This window comes from Ranitomeya imitator, chromosome 10, assembly GCF_032444005.1.
Source record: "Ranitomeya imitator isolate aRanImi1 chromosome 10, aRanImi1.pri, whole genome shotgun sequence".
Classification (NCBI taxonomy): domain Eukaryota; kingdom Metazoa; phylum Chordata; class Amphibia; order Anura; family Dendrobatidae; genus Ranitomeya; species Ranitomeya imitator.
This window is the reverse complement of record NC_091291.1, coordinates 142,378,255-142,397,932: the sequence shown is the minus strand read 5'-3', so window position 1 is coordinate 142,397,932 and position 19,678 is coordinate 142,378,255. Positions and strand designations below refer to the sequence as shown.

At 46.2% G+C, this 19,678-nt stretch overlaps 1 protein-coding gene across 1 annotated transcript in view; it reads right to left on the bottom strand.

Annotated features, from left to right (window-relative positions):
* Window positions 1–4,313: 4,313 nt before the first annotated feature.
* The window catches only part of HEPACAM (hepatic and glial cell adhesion molecule), a 45,544-nt gene continuing 30,179 nt past the window's right edge, over window positions 4,314–19,678 (bottom strand). Inside the window, exons 4-7 of the mRNA XM_069742818.1 lie at window positions 18,859–18,952; window positions 17,032–17,105; window positions 9,239–9,309; window positions 4,314–4,912 (exon numbers count right to left, since the gene is read on the bottom strand). Of these exons, the coding sequence (XP_069598919.1) occupies window positions 4,634–4,912; window positions 9,239–9,309; window positions 17,032–17,105; window positions 18,859–18,952 (518 nt within the window). The 3' untranslated portion in view covers window positions 4,314–4,633. The remainder of the gene's footprint in view (window positions 4,913–9,238; window positions 9,310–17,031; window positions 17,106–18,858; window positions 18,953–19,678) is intronic.

Sequence of the window (19,678 nt, the reverse complement as noted above, 5' to 3'; positions counted from 1 at the left end):
GTGTCCCATAATAACAGCGATATCCACAGTGTCCCCATAATAACAGCGATATCCACAGTGTCCCCATAATAACAGCGATATCCACAGTGCCCCATAATAACAGTGATATCCACAGTGTCCCCAAAATAATGGTGATATCCACAATGTCCCCCATAATAACGGCGATATCCACAGTGTCCCATAATAACAGCGATATCCACAGTGTCCCCATAATAACAGCGATATCCACAGTGTCCCCATAATAACAGCGATATCCACAGTGTCCCCATAATAACAGTGATATCCACAGTGCCCCCATAATAACAGTGATATCCACAGTGTCCCCATAATAACAGTGATATCCACAGTGCCCCCATAATAACAGTGATATCCACAGTGCCCCCATAATAACAGTGATATCCACAGTGTCCCCCATAATAACAGTGATATCCACAGTGTCCCCATAATAACAGCGGTATCCACAGTGTCCCCATAATAACAGCGATATCCACAGTGTCCCCATAATAACAGCGATATCCACAGTGTCCCCATAATAACAGCGATACCCACAGTGTCCCCATAATAACAGCGATATCCACAGTGTCCCCATAATAACAGCGATATCCACAGTGTCCCCATAATAACAGCGATATCCACAGTGCCCCCATAATAACAGCGGTATCCACAGTGTCCCCATAATAACAGCGATATCCACAGTGTCCCCATAATAACAGCGATACCCACAGTGTCCCCATAATAACAGCGATATCCACAGTGTCCCCATAATAACAGCGATATCCACAGTGTCCCCATAATAACAGCGATATCCACAGTGCCCCCATAATAACAGCGATATCCACAGTGTCCCCCATAATAAGTGATATCCACAGTGTCCCCCATAATAACGGTGGTATCCACAGTGCCCCCATAATAACAGTGATATCCACAGTGCCCCATAACAGTGATATCCACAGTGCCCCCATAATAACAGTGATATCCACAGTGTCCCCATAACAGTGATATTCACAGTGCCCCATAATAAGTGATATCCACAGTGCCCCCATAATAACAGTGATATCCACAGTGCCCCCATAATAACAGTGATATCCACAGTGCCCCCATAATAACAGCGATATCCACAGTGCCCCATAATAACAGTGATATCCACAGTGCCTCCATAATAACAGTGATATCCACAGTGCCCCATAACAGTGATATCCACAGTGTCCCATAATAACAGTGATATCCACAGTGTCCCCATAACAGTGATATCCACAGTGCCCCCATAATAACAGCGATATCCACAGTGCCCCATAATAACAGTGATATCCACAGTGCCTCCATAATAACAGTGATATCCACAGTGCTCCCCATAATAACAGTGATATCCACAGTGCCCCATAATAACAGTGATATCCACAGTGTCCCCATAACAGTGATATCCACAGTGCCCCCATAATAACAGTGGTATCCACAGTGCCCCCATAATAACAGTGATATCCACAGTGCCCCCATAATAACAGTGATATCCACAGTGCCCCATAATAGTGATATCCACAGTGCCCCCATAATAACAGTGATATCCACAGTGCCCCATAATGGTGATATCCACTGTGTCCCCATAACAGTGATATCCACAGTGTCCCCATAATAACAGCGATATCCACAGTGCCCCCATAATAACAGTGATATCCACAGTGTCCCCATAACAGTGATATCCACAGTGCCCCATAATAATAGTGATATCCACAGTGCCCCCATAATAACAGTGATATCCACAGTGCCCCCATAATAACAGTGATATCCACAGTGTCCCCATAATAACAGTGATATCCACAGTGCCCCATAATACCAGCGATATCCACAGTGCCCCATAATAACAGTGATATCCACAGTGTCCCCATAATAACAGTGATACCCACAGTGCCCCCATAATAACAGTGATATCCACAGTGCCCCCATAACAACAGTGATATCCACAGTGCCCCCATAATAACAGTGATATCCACAGTGCCCCCATAATAACAGTGATATCCACAGTGCCCCATAATGGTGATATCCACTGTGTCCCCATAACAGTGATATCCACATTGCCCCATAATAACAGAGATGGGCCAAGTGATCCCTGTTGCGGCTCCAGCGACCCCATAGTGATCGGCATAGTGATCCCTGTAGGGGCTCCAGCGCCCCCATAATGACCGGCATAGTGATCCCTGTAGGGGCTCCAGTGCCCCCATAATAACCGGCATAGTGATCCCTGTAGGGGTTCCAGTACCCCTATAATGACCGGCATAATGATCCCTGTAGCGGCTCCAGCGCCCCCATAATGACTGGCATAGTGTTCCCTGTAGGGGCTCCAGCGCCCCCATAATGACCGGAATAGTGATCCCTGTAGGGGCTCCAGTGCCCCCATAATGCTCCAGCGCCCCCATAATGACCGGCATAGTGATCCCTGTAGGGGCTCTAGCGCCCCCATAATGACTGGCATAGTGTTCCCTGTAGGGGCTCCAGCGCCCCCATAATGACCGGAATAGTGATCCCTGTAGGGGCTCCAGCGCCCCCATAATGACTGGCATAGTGATCCCCATAGGGGCTCCAGCGCCCCCATAATGACTCTTCCAGCTTTATATTTAACTAGCTATTGAACCCGTTCTACACCCGGGTGGCGAGCATTTATATTGGTATATGGTCTCCATCCTGGTATGTGCTGCTCCATCCTGCGTCCCCATCCTGTCATGTGCTGCTCCATCCTGCCATGTGCTGCTCCCATCCTGCACCCCCATTCTGACATGTGCTGCACCCATCCTGCGCCCCCATCCTGTCATGTGCTGCTGCCATCCTGCACCCCCGTTCTATCATGTGCTGCTGCCATCCTGCACCCCCGTTCTGTCATGTGCTGCTGCCATCCTGCACCCCCCGTTCTGTCATGTGCTGCTGCCATCCTGCACCCCCGTTCTGTCATGTGCTGCCCTATTCTGTCATGTGCTGCTCCCATCCTGCGCCCCCGTTCTGTCATGTGCTGCTCCCATCCCGCACCCCCGTTCTGTCATGTGCTGCTGCCATCCTGCACCCCCGTTCTGTCATGTGCTGCCCTATTCTGTCATGTGCTGCTGCCATCCTGCACCCCCGTTGTGTCATGTGCTGCCCTATTCTGTCATGTGCTGCTCCCATCCTGTGCCACCATTCTGTAATTTTCTGCTCCCATCCATATGCCCCATACGCTGCTCCATTATGGTTGATGGCCCCCATAAGATGCTCCATAGTATATGCCCCGTATGCTGCTCCATTATGGTTGATAGCCCCCATAAGATGCTCCATAGTATATGCCCCGTATGCTGCTCCAGTATGGTTGATGGCCCCCATAAGATGCTCCATAGTATATGCCCCGTACACTGCTCCATAAATGTTGATGGCCCCCATAAGATGCTCCATAGTATTATATGCCCCGTATGCTGCTGCGATATATTAAAAAAAAATACCATACTCACCTATCGTCGCCGGGCGCCAAGTGCTGGGGGGCCTGAGCAGGCGGGGACACTGGCGCGCTGTGGGGGTCAGGTGCCGGAGTCGCTGCTAGCTCAGGCCCCCGACACTTGCTATAGTCACCTGGCCCTGATCCAGTACTGCGTGCTGCTCCGTCTTCCAGGTCCTCTGGCTGTGACTGGTCAGTCAGAGGGCGGCGCGCATTAAGCGCATCATCACGCCCTCTGAACTGTGACCGTCACAGGCAGAGGACCCGGGAGACGGAGCCGCACGCAGCGCTGGAACGGGACAGGTGAATATAGCTCATACTCACCCTCCTGCCACGTCCCTGCTTCTCCGTTGGAGATCGCGGTGTGCGTTCAGTGCTTACGCATACCGCAATCTCCTGGGCTGCATCACTCTGTGGGGTCCAGACTGCGCCGGCGCTTGCGCAGTCTATAAAGGCTTCGGACAGAGTGATGCTCCCAGCGTTATATTATAGATTTATGCAACTTTCTAATATACTCTGAGTCTCGCGGTGTTTTGGATCTCCGCTTGGTGTCACCGCATAGAAACATCTTTGTTCACGTTCAGAGGCTAAAAATCCTGGATCGACCGATTGCCTCTAACAGCTGAGAGTTCGTTACATTTATATCCAGTCCAGATAATCCACTAGGAGCTCCACCAGTCAGCAGCACAGATCTGTCTCCAGGCCTGTTTGTTACAATGTATCAGTGCAGGTATGTATCGAGCTCACAGAGGATTGTGCAGACTAGAAATATTGGGATGTACAGACATGCAGCCTCCCCATGTAAACAAAAATATCCCTATTCACTGACAGCAAGCAGAGGTTCTGAAAATAATGAAAAAACTGAATCATAAAGTTTATTAGAAAGTTGCAGAACTTTTCATTAGATGGTGATTTAAGCCGTAATTCTGTGGCTGTGGTGGAGGACTTCTTGTTCGTGATTGTTCCTCTGGGTCGGGCACATATTCGGAGGCTTGTGGTTAGCAAAGACGGTTATTATCGGGGTTCAGTCCACTGACAGAAGACACTTTATTCTACAGATCTATGGTGAAGACGCCATCTCACTAGGCAGCGATCTACGCTACAGGCTCTAGACAAATGTGCCGCCGACCCCGTGATTACAGTTCCTGCCCTTTTCCCTGCTCCCCCCAGTTCTTGGGTAGCTCAGGTGGTACTCGGCACCGTGGACTCTTCGTCTTGTTCGTGGATAACATGCACGCCAGCTGCACACAGGGACCGGGCTGTGTTTCGGGGTCCAGCAGTCTTGGGTGGGGGCTCTTGCTCTCTGATGTCTGCCGGTGACCTCGCTGCGGAGTGGTGGTACCTGTGGCTGGAATGAGTGGTGGGTCCGGTGGACCTGCTGCTGGTATAACTGGGGGACCCCGATGTGTCAGAGGTCGTCCTTGATTCTGTGGGTGAGTCTTCCTCCACCTCCGTAGACTCCTGGTGAACAGAGTACAGAGCCATTCATCACAGTATGCAACACTACGGCTTATGGGGGGGATCTACAGGCGGCACATGTGAGGGGATCTACAGGTGGCACATATGAGGGGATCTACAGGTGGCACATATGAGGGGATCTACCGGCGGCACGTGTGAGGGGATCTACAGGCAGACATGTGGGAGGGGATCTACAGGCGGCACGTGTGAGGGGATCTACAGGCAGACATGTGGGAGGGGATCTACAGGCGGCACGTGGGAGGGGATCTACAGGTGGCACATATGAGGGGATCTACCGGCGGCACGTGTGAGGGGATCTACAGGCAGACATGTGGGAGGGGATCTACCGGCGGCACGTGTGAGGGGATCTACAGGCAGACATGTGGGAGGGGATCTACAGGCGGCACGTGTGAGGGGATCTACAGGCAGACATGTGGGAGGGGATCTACAGGCGGCACGTGGGAGGGGATCTACAGGTGGCACATATGAGGGGATCTACCGGCGGCACGTGTGAGGGGATCTACAGGCAGACATGTGGGAGGGGATCTACAGGCGGCACGTGTGAGGGGATCTACAGGCAGACATGTGGGAGGGGATCTACAGGCGGCACGTGGGAGGGGATCTACAGGAGGCACGTGTGAGGAGATCTACAGGCAGACACGTGGGAGGGGATCTACAGGCAGACACGTGGGAGGGGATCTACAGGCAGACACGTGGGACGGGATCTACAGGCGGCACGTGGGAGGGGGATCTACAGGCGGCACGTGGGAGGGGGATCTACAGGCAGACACGTGGGAGGGGATCTACAGGCAGACACGTGGGAGGGGATCTACAGGCAGACACGTGGGACGGGATCTACAGGCGGCACGTGGGAGGGGGATCTACAGGCGGCACGTGGGAGGGGGATCTACAGGCAGACACGTGGGAGGGGATCTACAGGCAGACATGTGGGAGGGGATCTTCAGGCGGCACGTGGGAGGGGATCTACAGGCGGCACGTGCCATGGAGATGCTCATCCCCTTAAAATGACCCTCCGCCTGTTATGATGCCATTTTTAGCACCATTTTATACTATAATTAATTTTTCGATATGTCTCTATAGCAGGTACAGTTCCATTTTTCAGATCCAGAGCCTCACAGCCCCTGCACAGACAATATGCATGCTTCCTCATGCACCACCACTAGAGGGAGCTCCAGCGCTTTCCGCCTACGGTCTCATTATCTTGTATGAATGGCGGCTGCAGACAAGGTTCAGGCTTTTATATCTATGTAAGTGCAGGGGATTGGTGGCTCTGTATCTGGAAAACAAAGCTTTGGCCTTCAGAAAGATATATCAAGAAATGTATAAACACCGAATGTTGAAGTTGTTGTAGTAAAGACACCAAGTTACATGCACAGGAACTTTGCGTTCATTCGCTGAGGATGTGATAATAATGCACTATGCCCCATATTTGCTGTGAATGGCTAGGGAACGAGAGGCAATATATTTCTTTATAGGGCATGTGTTTTTGCTTTTTTTTTTTTTTTTAACATATCTTTGGGGTTAAAAAAATCAGTTTTGTATTGCAGTTGGGTTTCCTTAAAAATTTTGCACTGTTTGTGCAGGGAAAAAAAAGCTTGTAAAAGCTGCTCAACTATGATGTGATTTGTGGCTATAAATCAGCTGACAGGTGCTCAGAAAGAGACTGTTCTGTTAGAATGAGCTCACTAACTGATTCTCAGTTAGCTCAATCTGCCGCACAGCCTATAGAAAGACAATGGTGACATTTTTTAATGAAGGTAAATAATAAAAAAAAAATGTTGGCCTCAAATACATGAATTTAATAAAGAAAAACCCTTGTACCCCCAAAAGGTGAACAACCCATTTACGGTAATTATTTTCATAACAAAACTTTTACAATAAACTTTAATAAATCATGGCTGGACCATGATTGTAAATACATCATTGTAAATACACACCTGTACTTTGTATCTCCCCCTCCTCATTGTAGATTGTAAGCTCTCACGAGCAGGGGCGGCTTATTGTGCTTTAACCCCTTAGTGACCGCCAATACGCCTTTTAACTGACCTGAGATATAAGAGACTTATATCCCCATATAGGTGACAATCCAGTAGCTGTCAGCTGTCCACTATAGCTGACAACTTGCTGCATCAGCCATGATCAGTGTTTGCACCATCCAAATCTATTTAACCCCTTAGGCCATGTTCACACAGTGCGTTTTTTACCGCGGAACCGCGGCGGTTTTGCCGCTGCGGTTCCGCAGCTGTTTTCCATGCAGGGTACAGTACACTGTACCCTATGGAAAACAGGACACACTGTGCACATGGTCCGGAAATTGTAAAAAAAAAGACGCGCTGAATAGCTCCCGGAAAAAAGAAGGAGCATGTCAATTCTTCTTCCTGAACCGCAGCGGTTCTGCACCCATAGACCTCCATTGTGAGGTCAAAATCGCAGTAAAACCCGCAGATCAAAAATATATCTGCGGGTTTTACTGCGATTTGATGTGCAGAACCGCTGCAGCAGGAAGTGCGGGGGAGCGGGCGGAAGTGCGTGGGCGGAGTGTGGCTGCCCCCCCGTGCTCCGATCCCGCCCCCCCGTGCTCCGATGCCCCCCCCCCGTGCTCCGATGCCCCCCCCCAGTGCTCCGATGCCCCCCCCGTGCCCTAATCTCCCCCCCTTATACTTACCCGGCGTCCCGGTGTCCGTCCGGCCGTCTTCTCCCTGGGCGCCGCCATCTTGCAAAATGGCGGGCGCATGCGCAGTGCGCCCGCCGAATCTGCCGGCCGGCAGATTCGCTCCAAAGTGCATTTTGATCACTGAGATATAACCTATCTCAGTGATCAAAATAAAAAAATAGTAAATGACACCCCCCCCACTTTGTCACCCCCATTGGTAGGGACAATAAAAAAATTAAGAATTTTTTTTTTTTTTTTTTTTCCACTAAGGTTAGAATAGGGTTAGGGGTAGGGTTAGGGGTAGGGGTAGGGTTAGGGGTAGGGGTAGGGGTAGGGTTAGGGTTAGGGGTAGGGTTAGGGGTGGGGTAGGGGTAGGGTTAGGGTATTTTCAGCCATTTTAGCCCTAAAAAGCTTCCTAGGAAACACACAGTAAAAAAAGGATAAAAAAACGCATAAAAAAAAACGCATCAAAAACGCATCAAAAAAAGGACAAAAAAAGGACCTGCGTTTTCTGCCAAGAGCTGCAGTTTTTTAAAAAAACTGTCCTGAAAAAAAAAGGATGGAAATCCTGAACGTGTGAACATACCCTTAGATGCTGCTGTCAATAGTGACTACATCATTATAAACGGTTAACAGACTGTGGGGGCTTCCCCTTTATCCCAATTGGTGGTCTCAGATCATGATTGCATGGTCCTGATGTTTGTCATGGAAATTCATGACCAAATAGCGGCCTTAGAGTCTGTCGGCTGTAGTAACCTGTTCCGAAGTTAGTGACATTTAGGTGATAAAAATACACATTTTCATTTTTCTCATGCCACTTTGCATTAATTCCTGAAAATCACCCGAAGGGTTAACAAACAACCTGACTGCAGTTTTCAATAAGTTAGGGGGTGCTGTTTTTAAAATGGTATCACTTGTGGGGATTTCCCTATATATAGGACCCCCAAATTCACTTCAAACATGGATAGGTCCCTAAAAAAATACATTTTGTAAATTTCCTTGAAAAAAATTTAAATTGTTGCTACATTTTTAATCCTTCTAAAATGCTAACAAAATAAAATAACATTTTGCAAATGGTGCTGTTGTAAAGCAGACATGTGGGAAATGTTATTTATTAATGTTTTGCTGTGGTATGACTATCTGGATTAAAGGGATAATCATTCAAAGTTTGAAAATTGCTAATTTTTTAACATTTTTTTCAAATTTCTGATATTTTTTATAAATAAACATAAAGCATATCAACCTAAATTTATCATTATCATAAAGTATAATGTGTCACGAAAAAACAATCTCAAAATCACTGGGCTTTGTTGAAGCATTCCAGAGTTATTACCACATAAAGTGACACTGGTCAGATTTCAAAAATTTGGCTCCGTCACTAAGGGGTTAATTATTGTATTGTTAACGTTGTTACTTATGACTTTTGTGTTTGAAACTGTTAAACTGTAAAGCGCTGCGGAATATGTTGGCGCTATATAAATAAAGATTATTATTATTAAGATTATTATTATTATTCTACGGGTTACTAAGAAAAATAGGATAAGACTGACACCCAGTGGCTGAGAGCGGCATTACATGACATAGGTGACTGACTTCTTTTGCAGCTCATTCTAAGTCTGTACAGAGGGACACACATAAGTATCATCATCTGGTACCTTATTATTCAAGATGTACAAAGTCACAGGATCTTTGTTTTCTCGTTCTATAGTCCGTGAATTAACTTCCACTGCAATGAGAAGAACACAAATAAAATGACTCATCTGCAGCAATGAACGCCAGGACTATTTCCAAAGATCGGCTTTCCTTCACCTGGAATTCTACTTATGTCAATTCCCTGAAAGACTAAATGTCCGGGGTCTCCAGTATACAGGCATACAGTGCCAACCAATTACACTACTTATATAATAATACCACTGTGCCCAGCTAACCGTGCCATATGAGGTATACAGTCATGGCCGAAAGTGTCGGTACCCTTGAAATTCTTTTAGAAAATGAAGTATTTCTCCCAGAAAACTATTGCAATTACACATGTTGTGTTATATTCATGTTTATTTCCTTGGATATGTATTGGAACAACAAAACAGAGAAAAAAAAAGGCAAATTGTGCATAATTTCACACCAAACCCCCAACATGGGCTGGACAAAATTGTTGGCAGCCTCAATTTTTATAATCATCAACAAGCTTTTTGAACTGGAATTTTGGAGCACTCATTCTTCTGCACACTGCTCCCGGCCTCTCATATGTGAAGGCGCCTTCTCCCCACAAGCAATTTTACGATCTCTCCACAGGTGTGCAATGGGATTTACATCTGGACTCATTGCTGCCACTTCAGAACTCTCCAGCGCTTTGTTTCCATCCATTTTTGGGGTCATCTTGAAGTATGTTTGGGGTCATTGCCCTCCTGGAAGACCCATGACCAAGGACGCAAACCCAGCTTTCTGACACTAAGCACTACATTGTGACCCAAAATATTTTGGCAATCCTCAGATTTAATGATGCCCCGCACACAGTCAGGGCACCTCAGTGCCAGAGGCAGCAAAACAACCTGAAAACATCTCTGTGTTCCTCCACCATATTTGACTATAGCAACTACACTTTTCTTTGTAGGCCTAATTCCGTTTTCGGTAAACAGTAGAATGATATGCTTTACCAAAAAACTCTATCTTGGTCTCATATGTCCATAAGATGCTTTCCCAGAAGGATTTTGACTTGCATACATTTTGGTAAGCTGCAGTTTGGCTTTTTTATGTCTCTTTGCCAGCAGAGGGGTCCTCCTGAGCCGGGCCGGCTTTAGGTTTTTGTGGGCCCCGAGCGAAAGAGTTTCAGTTGGCTTCTTTAACACACGCCATGATTCATGAAGCACAGATACGGCAGAGAAATATCGGTATAGACAATGCCAAAGATTTCACTTACTTCTTACATTACATGAGTGACATTTATTATAAACTAGATGGCAGCCCGATTCTAAAGAATCGGGAGTCTAGAATCCATATATACTTTATTTATTCAAATGTAAGAATAATACAATTAATAAATAATAGTAAGAAAGAACAAAAATAATAGGCAGTATATGGAGAAAACACCAAACAAAAGTTCAAAATTGGTGTGAAAATGTCACTGAACCACTTCACAACTAAATATATATAGTTTTGGTAAATGGTATTATCATTTTTTTGATGAAATTCGGCAGGAGCTTGAAGAGCAACGTCACTGGGCCGCCTCCACGCAGTAGAAACTTGCTGTGAGGTAAAAATTCAAAAATCACACCAAAATGGCGGGCGGAGTGTGTCACAGTACGGCACGTTTCTGATTGGTCGCTCGCAGCAGGCGGCAACCAATCAGACACTGGACACTGTTGACGTCACTTATCTCCGGACATTATCTCCGGACATTAGCTCCGGACAAAGCCACGGAAGTTGGCACAAATTGCAGGAAGTAGTATTCTAGGCAATTATATATTAGATTCTATACTAGCTCAGAAACTGGTGAATTCTTGCAGCGCACAGTGTGTGCGCTGGGGAAATTCAAAATTCTGCAGTCCGAGTGACTGCAGACTTTTCATTGTAGAGCAGACACTATACTCCTCCATACAGTATTATGGGCACCAATTGTCCTCCATACATTATTATTGGCACCACATAATCGTCCATACTGTATTATGGGCACCATATAGTCCTCCATACAGTCTAATGGGCACCACATAGTCCTTCATAAGGTATTATGGACACCAGTCTTCCATACAGTATTATGAGCACCACATAGTCCTGCATACTATAATGGGCACCACATAGACCTCCATACAGTATTATGGTGCCCATAATACTGTATTTAGCACGATGTGGTGCCCATAATACTGTATGGAGGTCTATGTGGTGCCCATAATACTGTATTTAGCACTATGTGGTGCCCATAATACTGTATGAAGGACTATGTGGTGCCCATAATACTGTATGTAGCACTATGTGGTGCCCATAATACTGTATGGAGGTCTATGTGGTGCCCATAATACTGTATTTAGCACTATGTGGTGCCCATAATACTGTATGGAGGTCTATGTGGTGCCCACAATACTGTATGTAGCACTATGTGGTGCCCATTATACTGTATGGAGCACAATGTGGTGCCCACAATACTGTATGTAGCACTATGTGGTGCCCATTATACTGTATGGAGGACTATGTGGTGCCCATAATACTGTATGTAGCACTATGTGGTGCCCATAATACTGTATGTAGCACTATTTGGTGCCCATAATACTGTATGGAGGTCTATGTGGTGCCCATAATACTGTATTTAGCACTATGTGGTGCCCATAATACTGTATGGACATCTATGTGGTGCCCACAATACTGTATGTAGCACTATGTGGTGCCCATTATACTGTATGGAGCACTATGTGGTGCCCACAATACTGTATGTAGCACTATGTGGGGCCCATTATACTGTATGGAGGACTATGTGGTGCCCACAATACTGTATGTAGCACTATGTGGTGCCCATTATACTGTATGGAGGACTATGTGGTGCCCGCAATACTGTATGTAGCACTATGTGGGGCCCATTATACTGTATGGAGGACTATGTGGTGCCCACAATACTGTATATAGCACTATGTGGTGCCCATTATACTGTATGGAGGACTATATGGTGCCCATAATACTGTATTTAGCACTATGTGGTGCCCATAATACTGTATGGAGGTCTACGCGGTGCCCATAATACTGTATAGAGAACTATGTGGTGCCCATAATACTGTATGTAGCACTATGCGGTGCCCATAATACTGTATGAAGGACTATGTGGTGCCCATAATACTGTATGTAGCACTATGTGGTGCCCATAATACTGTGTGGAGGTCTGTGTCGTGCCCATTATACTGTATGGAGGACTATGTGGTGCCCATAATACTGTATGTAGCACTATGTGGTGCCCATAATACTGTATGGAGGTCTATGTCGTGCCCATTATACTGTATGTAGCACTATGTGGTGCCCATAATACTGTATGGAGGTCTATGCGGTGCCCATAATACTGTATGTAGCACTATGTGGTGCCCATAATACTGTATGGAGGTCTATGTGGTGCCCATAATACTGTATGTAGGACTATGTGGTGCCCATAATACTGTATGGAGGTCTATGTGGTGTCCATAATACTGTATTTAGCACTATGTGGTGCCCATAATACTGTATGGAGGTCTATGTGGTGCCCACAATACTGTATGTAGCACTATGTGGTGCCCATAATACTGTATGGAGGTCTATGTGGTGCCCATAATACTGTATTTAGCACTATGTGGTGCCCATAATACTGTATGGAGGTCTATGTGGTGCCCACAATACTGTATGTAGCACTATGTAGTACCCATAATACTGTATGGAGGTCTATGTGGTGCCCACAATACTGTATGTAGCACTATGTGGTGCCCATAATACTGTATGGAGGTCTATGTGGTGCCCATAATACTGTATTTAGCACTATGTGGTGCCCATAATACTGTATGGAGGTCTATGTGGTGCCCACAATACTGTATGTAGCACTATGTGGTGCCCACAATACTGTATGGAAGTCTATGTGGTGCCCACAATACTGTATGTAGCACTATGTGGTGCCCACAATACTGTATGGAGGACTATGTGGTGCCCACAATACTGTATGTAGCACTATGTGGTGCCCATTATACTGTATGGAGGTCTATGTGGTGCCCATAATACTGTATTTAGCACTATGTGGTGCCCACAATACTGTATGGAGGACTATGTGGTGCCCACAATACTGTATGTAGCACTATGTGGTGCCCATTATACTGTATGGAGGTCTATGTGGTGCCCATAATACTGTATTTAGCACTATGTGGTGCCCATAATACTGTATGGAGGACTATGTGGTGCCCACAATACTGTATGTAGCACTATGTGGTGCCCATTATACTGTATGGAGGACTATGTGGTGCCCACAATACTGTATGTAGCACTATGTGGTGCCCATTATACTGTATGGAGGACTATGCCATCTGGTCTAGAATGATAAGTCTGCAGGCACTCTATGTGCTGTGCGCTGAGAGGATTCGTCGGTTCCTGAGCTACTGTAGAATTTACAATAGATATCACTCATGAAATGTAAAAAGTGAATGAAATCTTATACATATATTTATTATCTGTGCATCATGAATCACGGTATGTGTTAAAGGAGCCCACTGTGACTTTTGCCCGGGGACCACGAAAATCTGGTGCGGTCCTGCCTGGTGCCATACAGTGCCCATATAATGTGTTACAAAGCATGTACAGTAGTAACCAGTGATGAGCGAATATACTCGTTACTCGAGATTTCCTGAGCGCTCGGGGGTCCTCCGAGTATTTTTTAGTGCTCGGAGATTGTTTTCCTCACCTCAGCCGAATGATTTACATCTGTTAGCCAGCCTGAGTACATGTGGGGATTCCCTAGCAACCAGACAACCCCCACATGTACTCAGACTGGCTAACAGATATAAATCATTCAGCTGCGGCAAGAAAAACTAAAACTCCGAGCACTAAAAAATACTCGGAGGACCCCCGAGCGTGCTCAGGAAATCTCGAGTAGCGAGTATATTCGCTCATCACTAGTAGTAACATAAAGTGCCAATGCAATAGTGAGACATACATATGTATAGTGGAATAAAGAGTCCGTATAATAATGCTGCATAGATAATACTGTCATATAGGGAATGAATAGTATGTTGTGTTGTTTTTTTTTGAAAGCCCAAGATCGTGCTCTCCACCCGAGTGTTCTAAAAAAGTGACTGAAGGTGCCACAAAAAGTGCACTAGGATTATGGTCTCTTGAAACCCTCTCCAAAAGGAGAAGGGCCCCCAAAATCTTTCCACAGTGAGGGTCAGGGACATGTAGCCTCCTCTACCCGAAGCCAAGGGAAACCCAATCTTGCTCCCAGCATCTGCCTGAGCACTAGGAGCCATCTATTGTCGACTCCCCTCCAGAAAGTGGAGTCAGGGGTCCGGGGGAAGTGGAACCTAATGGTGGGCCATGCAATGCTCCTCTGGGAAATCAAATATGTAAATTGCCTGTTTAGAGAGGAAGAAGAGTTAATCTCTACTGCCACCTATTGGATGCAGTGATCCTAAGGCATGTGGCAAGGCTGGATGGTTATAAGTAGGATTGCTAATACCAGTAGGTGGCAAACAAATAAAACCAAAGGTATGAACTGAGATAGAAACTGGTGTGCATGCAGCATGTAAGAACACGTTCACGCTAGCCACTAAACAGAAAAAAACAAAGTGTTTGTTTTTTACCAATAGGTGGCAGTAGAGTTCAAGTCCTTTCTGAACAGGCAATTTGTAAATGTGTATATGCAATGTAGTGTAATAGAGAGCCTGAATAATAACGCCCCACAGTGCACATATAGAAGTATTATATGGCAGTGGCGTTACTTGAAAGTCCTATCAAGGATCTTTAATCATACTGGTCTTTTCATGGGCCAAAAAACCCAGCAACTCCTGCACCTGATTAATTACACCCCTGCCATACAGTACAGATGTAATGTGACAAGGCCCCTGTATTGTACTATGTGTACCTATGTAATAACACTGCCGAGTGCATACAGTTAGGGCCAGAAATATTTGGACAGTGACACAAGTTTTGTTATTTTAGCTGTTTACAAAAACATGTTCAGAAATACAATTATATATATATAATATGGGCTGAAAGTGCACACTCCCAGCTGCAATATGATAGTTTCCACATCCAAATCGGAGAAAGGGTTTAGGAATCATAGCTCTGTAATGCATAGCGTCCTCTTTTTCAAGGGACCAAAAGTAATTGGACAATGGACTCTAAGGGCTGCAATTAACTCTGAAGGCGTCTCCCACGTTAACCTGTAATCAATGAAGTAGTTAAAAGGTCAGGGGTGGATTCCAGGTGTGTGGTTTTGCATTTGGAAGCTGTTGCTGTGAGCAGACAACATGCGGTCAAAGGAACTCTCAATTGAGGTGAAGCAGAACATCCTGAGGCTGAAAAAAAGAAAAAATCCATCAGAGAGATAGCAGACATGCTTGGAGTAGCAAAATCAACAGTTGGGTACATTCTGAGAAAAAAGGAATTGACTGGTGAGCTTGGGAACTCAAAAAGGCCTGGGCATCCACGGATGACAACAGTGGTGGATGATCGCCGCATACTTAATTTGGTGAAGAAGAACCCGTTCACAACATCAACTGAAGTCCAGAACACTCTCAGTGAAGTAGGTGTATCTGTCTCTAAGTCAACAGTAAAGAGAAGACTCCATGACAGTAAATACAAAGGGTTCACATCTAGATGCAAACCATTCATCAATACCAAAAATAGACAGGCCAGAGTTAAATTTGCAGAAAAACACCTCAAGAAGCCAGCTCAGTTCTGGAAAACTATTCTATGGACAGATGAGACAAAGATCAACCTGTACCAGAATGATGGGAAGAAAAAAGTTTGGAGAAGAAAGGGAACGGCACATGATCCAAGGCACACCACATCCTCTGTAAAACATGGTGGAGGCAATGTGATGGCATGGGCATGCATGGCTTTCAATGGCACTGGGTCACTTGTGTTTATTGATGACATAAGAGCAGACAAGAGTAGCCGGATGAATTCTGAAGTGTACCGGGATATACTTTCAGCCCAGATTCAGCCAAATGCTGCAAAGTTGATTGGACGGCGCTTCATAGTACAGATGGACAATGACCCCAAGCATACAGCCAAAGCTACCCAGGAGTTCATGAGTGCCAAAAAGTGGCACATTCTGCAATGGCCAAGTCAATCTCCAGATCTAAACCCAATTGAGCATGCATTTCACTTGCTCAAATCCAGACTTAAGACGGAAAGACCCACAAACAAGCAAGACCTGAAGGCTGCGGCTGTAAAGGCCTGGCAAAGCATTAAGAAGGAGGAAACCCAGCGTTTGGTGATGTCCATGGGTTCCAGACTTAAGGCAGTGATTGCCTCCAAAGGATTTGCAACAAAATATTGAAAATAAAAATATTTTGTTTGGGTTATGTTTATTTGTCCAATTACTTTTGACCTCCTAAAATGTGGAGTGTTTGTAAAGAAATGTGTACAATTCCTACATTTTCTATCAGATATTTTTGTTCAACCCTTCAAATTAAACGTTACAGTCTGCACTTGAATTCTGTTGTAGAGGTTTCATTTCAAATCCAATGTGGTGGCATGCAGAGCCCAAATCGCGAAAATTGTGTCACTGTCCAAATATTTCTGGCCCTAACTGTATATCATTGTACCATAGAGAGAACACACAGCATGTAGTGCAGATATAATCTTACCACGCAGAGCATGTTTTATACCCAGCCATGTGTCTCCCCAGGAAGGAAGGTGCGAGGGGGCTGTACATGGAGACTAGGGGTGATATGCCCCCAGAATGATGGAACTGTTACCCAGGCTATAATCTGGCCCTTCACATAATATTTACCTTCATGTTTTAGGAGATCTTCGGGATGGTCGGTGTAGTCACAAGACGTCTGCGTCTCCAGCTTGTGCTTCTCTCTAGAAGGTCAGAATTGATGAATTATATGATATTACCCACGACATCTGTCCCCCACATCACTGATCTGTCAGCTGTGGTTCAGCCATAAACAGGTTTCTGTAGCCCTCCAATGATTTAAAAGGGAACTGACACCAGATTTCATAAAACAAACTGTAAAATTACATAGCTTTTTTTTAGACTTCATTATACTGGTGAACTTACTGTAAAAATCCATGTCAAATTGGATGTATAATGTTTTATAAAAAATTAAATTTAATCTCTACCCACCTGACAGCTCCTCAGAGTCCTTCCTCCCTTCTACTACAGCATCACCACCACCCACCTATTCTGACAGCTCCTCAGTGTTCCTCCTCCCTGCTGCTACAGCATCACCATCCACCTATCCTGACAGCTCCTCAGTGTTCCTCCTCCCTTCTACTACAGCATCACCACCCATCTATCCTGACAGCTCCTCAGTGTTCCTCCTCCCTTCTACTACAGCATCACCACCCACCTATTCTGGCAGCTCCTCAGTGTCCCTCCCCCTGCTGCTACAGCATTTCATCTGACCTATCCTGACAGCTCCTCTCTGTCATTCCTCCCTGTTGCTACAGTATCGCCACCTACCTATTCTGACAGCTCCTCAGTGTTCCTCCCCCCTGCTGCTACAGCATCTCATCTGACCTATTCTGAGAGCTCCTCAGTGTTCCTCCTCCCTGCTGCTACAGCATCTCATCTGACCTATTCTGACAGCTCCTCTCTGTCACTCCTCCCTGTTGCTACAGTATCGCCACCTACCTATTCTGACAGCTCCTCAGCGTTCCTCCCCCCTGCTGCTACAGCATCTCATCTGACCTATTCTGAGAGCTCCTTGGTGTCCCTGCTCCCTGCTGCAGCATCTCAACACACCTATTCTGACAGCTCCTCAGTGTCCCTCCCCCCTGCTGCTACAGCATCTCCACCCTTGTATCCTGACAGCTCTTCAGTGTCCAACCTCCCTGTTACAGCATCTCCACCCACCTATCCTGACAGCTCCTTAGTGTTCTTCCTCCCTGTTGCTACAGCATCTCCACCCACCTATGCTGACAGCTCCTCAGTGTCCCTCCTCCCTGCTGCTACAGCATCTCCACCCATGTATCCTGACAGCTCTTCAGTGTCCATCCTCCTTATTTCAGCATCTCCACCCACCTATCCTGACAGCTCCTTAGTGTTCTTTCCCCCTGTTGCTACAGCATCTCCACCCACCTATGCTGACAGCTCCTCAGTGTCCCTCCTCCCTGCTGTAGCTGAGGCTCCGTCCATCTAGAATGACCACTCCTCAGTGTCCTCCTTCCCTGCTGGATCTTCATCCACCTAGCTTGACTGACAGCTCCTCAGTGTCCCTCCTCCCTGCTGTAGCTGAGGCTCCATCCATCTAGAATGACAGCTCCTCAGTGTCCTCCTTCCCTGTGGATCTTCATCCACCTAGCTTGACTGACAGCTCCTCAGTGTACCTCCTCACTGCTGCTGAATCTCCACCCACCTAACTTGACTGACATTTCCTCAGTGTCCCCCTCCCTGCTGTGGCTGACTCTCTGCACACTTCGCCTGTTTGACAGGAATAGCGAATGTCCAATGAAAATATTGTGTAAACTTTATATGAAAACTGTGACATTTTGAGAGGCCATAGTTGTACCATTAGATATGGATATCAGTTATTCTGCTCCTACATATATAATGTGATCTTTGGGTGGGGACAGGCTCCTGAGGTGCAGTGCATGCTTGTAACCCTACTTCCTGGATGGCTTCCAACAAGCGCAGACTGTGACCAATGTAACGAGCAGGAATATTCCCCCGGTGGAGAGGACGATGTACAAAGAGCTTCTTCCTGTGTGATAGAAAACAAACATCATGTTACAATCATCTCAGGAGATAAACTGTTAAGAATATAGATCTTAAAGGGATATTCCATATAATTGACATGACAACATCTGGAGTATCAGGGACAGCCAGTGACCTCAAGATCAAAAGTATTCTGCTCACTGTATTATAGGCGGCTACACGGTCAATATAATTGTACGGGAATCTTCGAGTGAAAAATCTCCATAGGAAGCAGGAAACACACTGGAAACCCTCCTTTAAAGGCTGGGTACAAACATCCCGGAAGTGCTGGACGATGTGCACCAAAAGCTTATCTATTGTGCAGGGTGGGTCTAATCCCATGATGTCAGCCTTCCCTTCTGCTTCCAATCGATCCGTCTAGGAACCAGCAGAGATTTTTAAAGTTTGATCCCATCTGTGGAGACAAGGGGGAGTCAGCATGGGCGCTCTGGTCCGCTAGCCGAAACTGCATGCACCAGGGATCAACCCACCGAACACCCGATCTCCTTTCTCTGTAAGTATAATGCTACTCAGACACCACAGGGTGAGGGTAACAGTGTGGCAATACTTTATTACACCGGCAGAATACACATAGAACAGTCCCAGCAAAATACCCAAGATGGTGCAAATTTACAGAGTCTCATCCTTCCGCTGACTCGCCAGGATAAGAGCAGCTGAGACTTCACGTCTTCCAGGGCCGTCTACCCCACCTGTGACACGCACACAGAGAGGA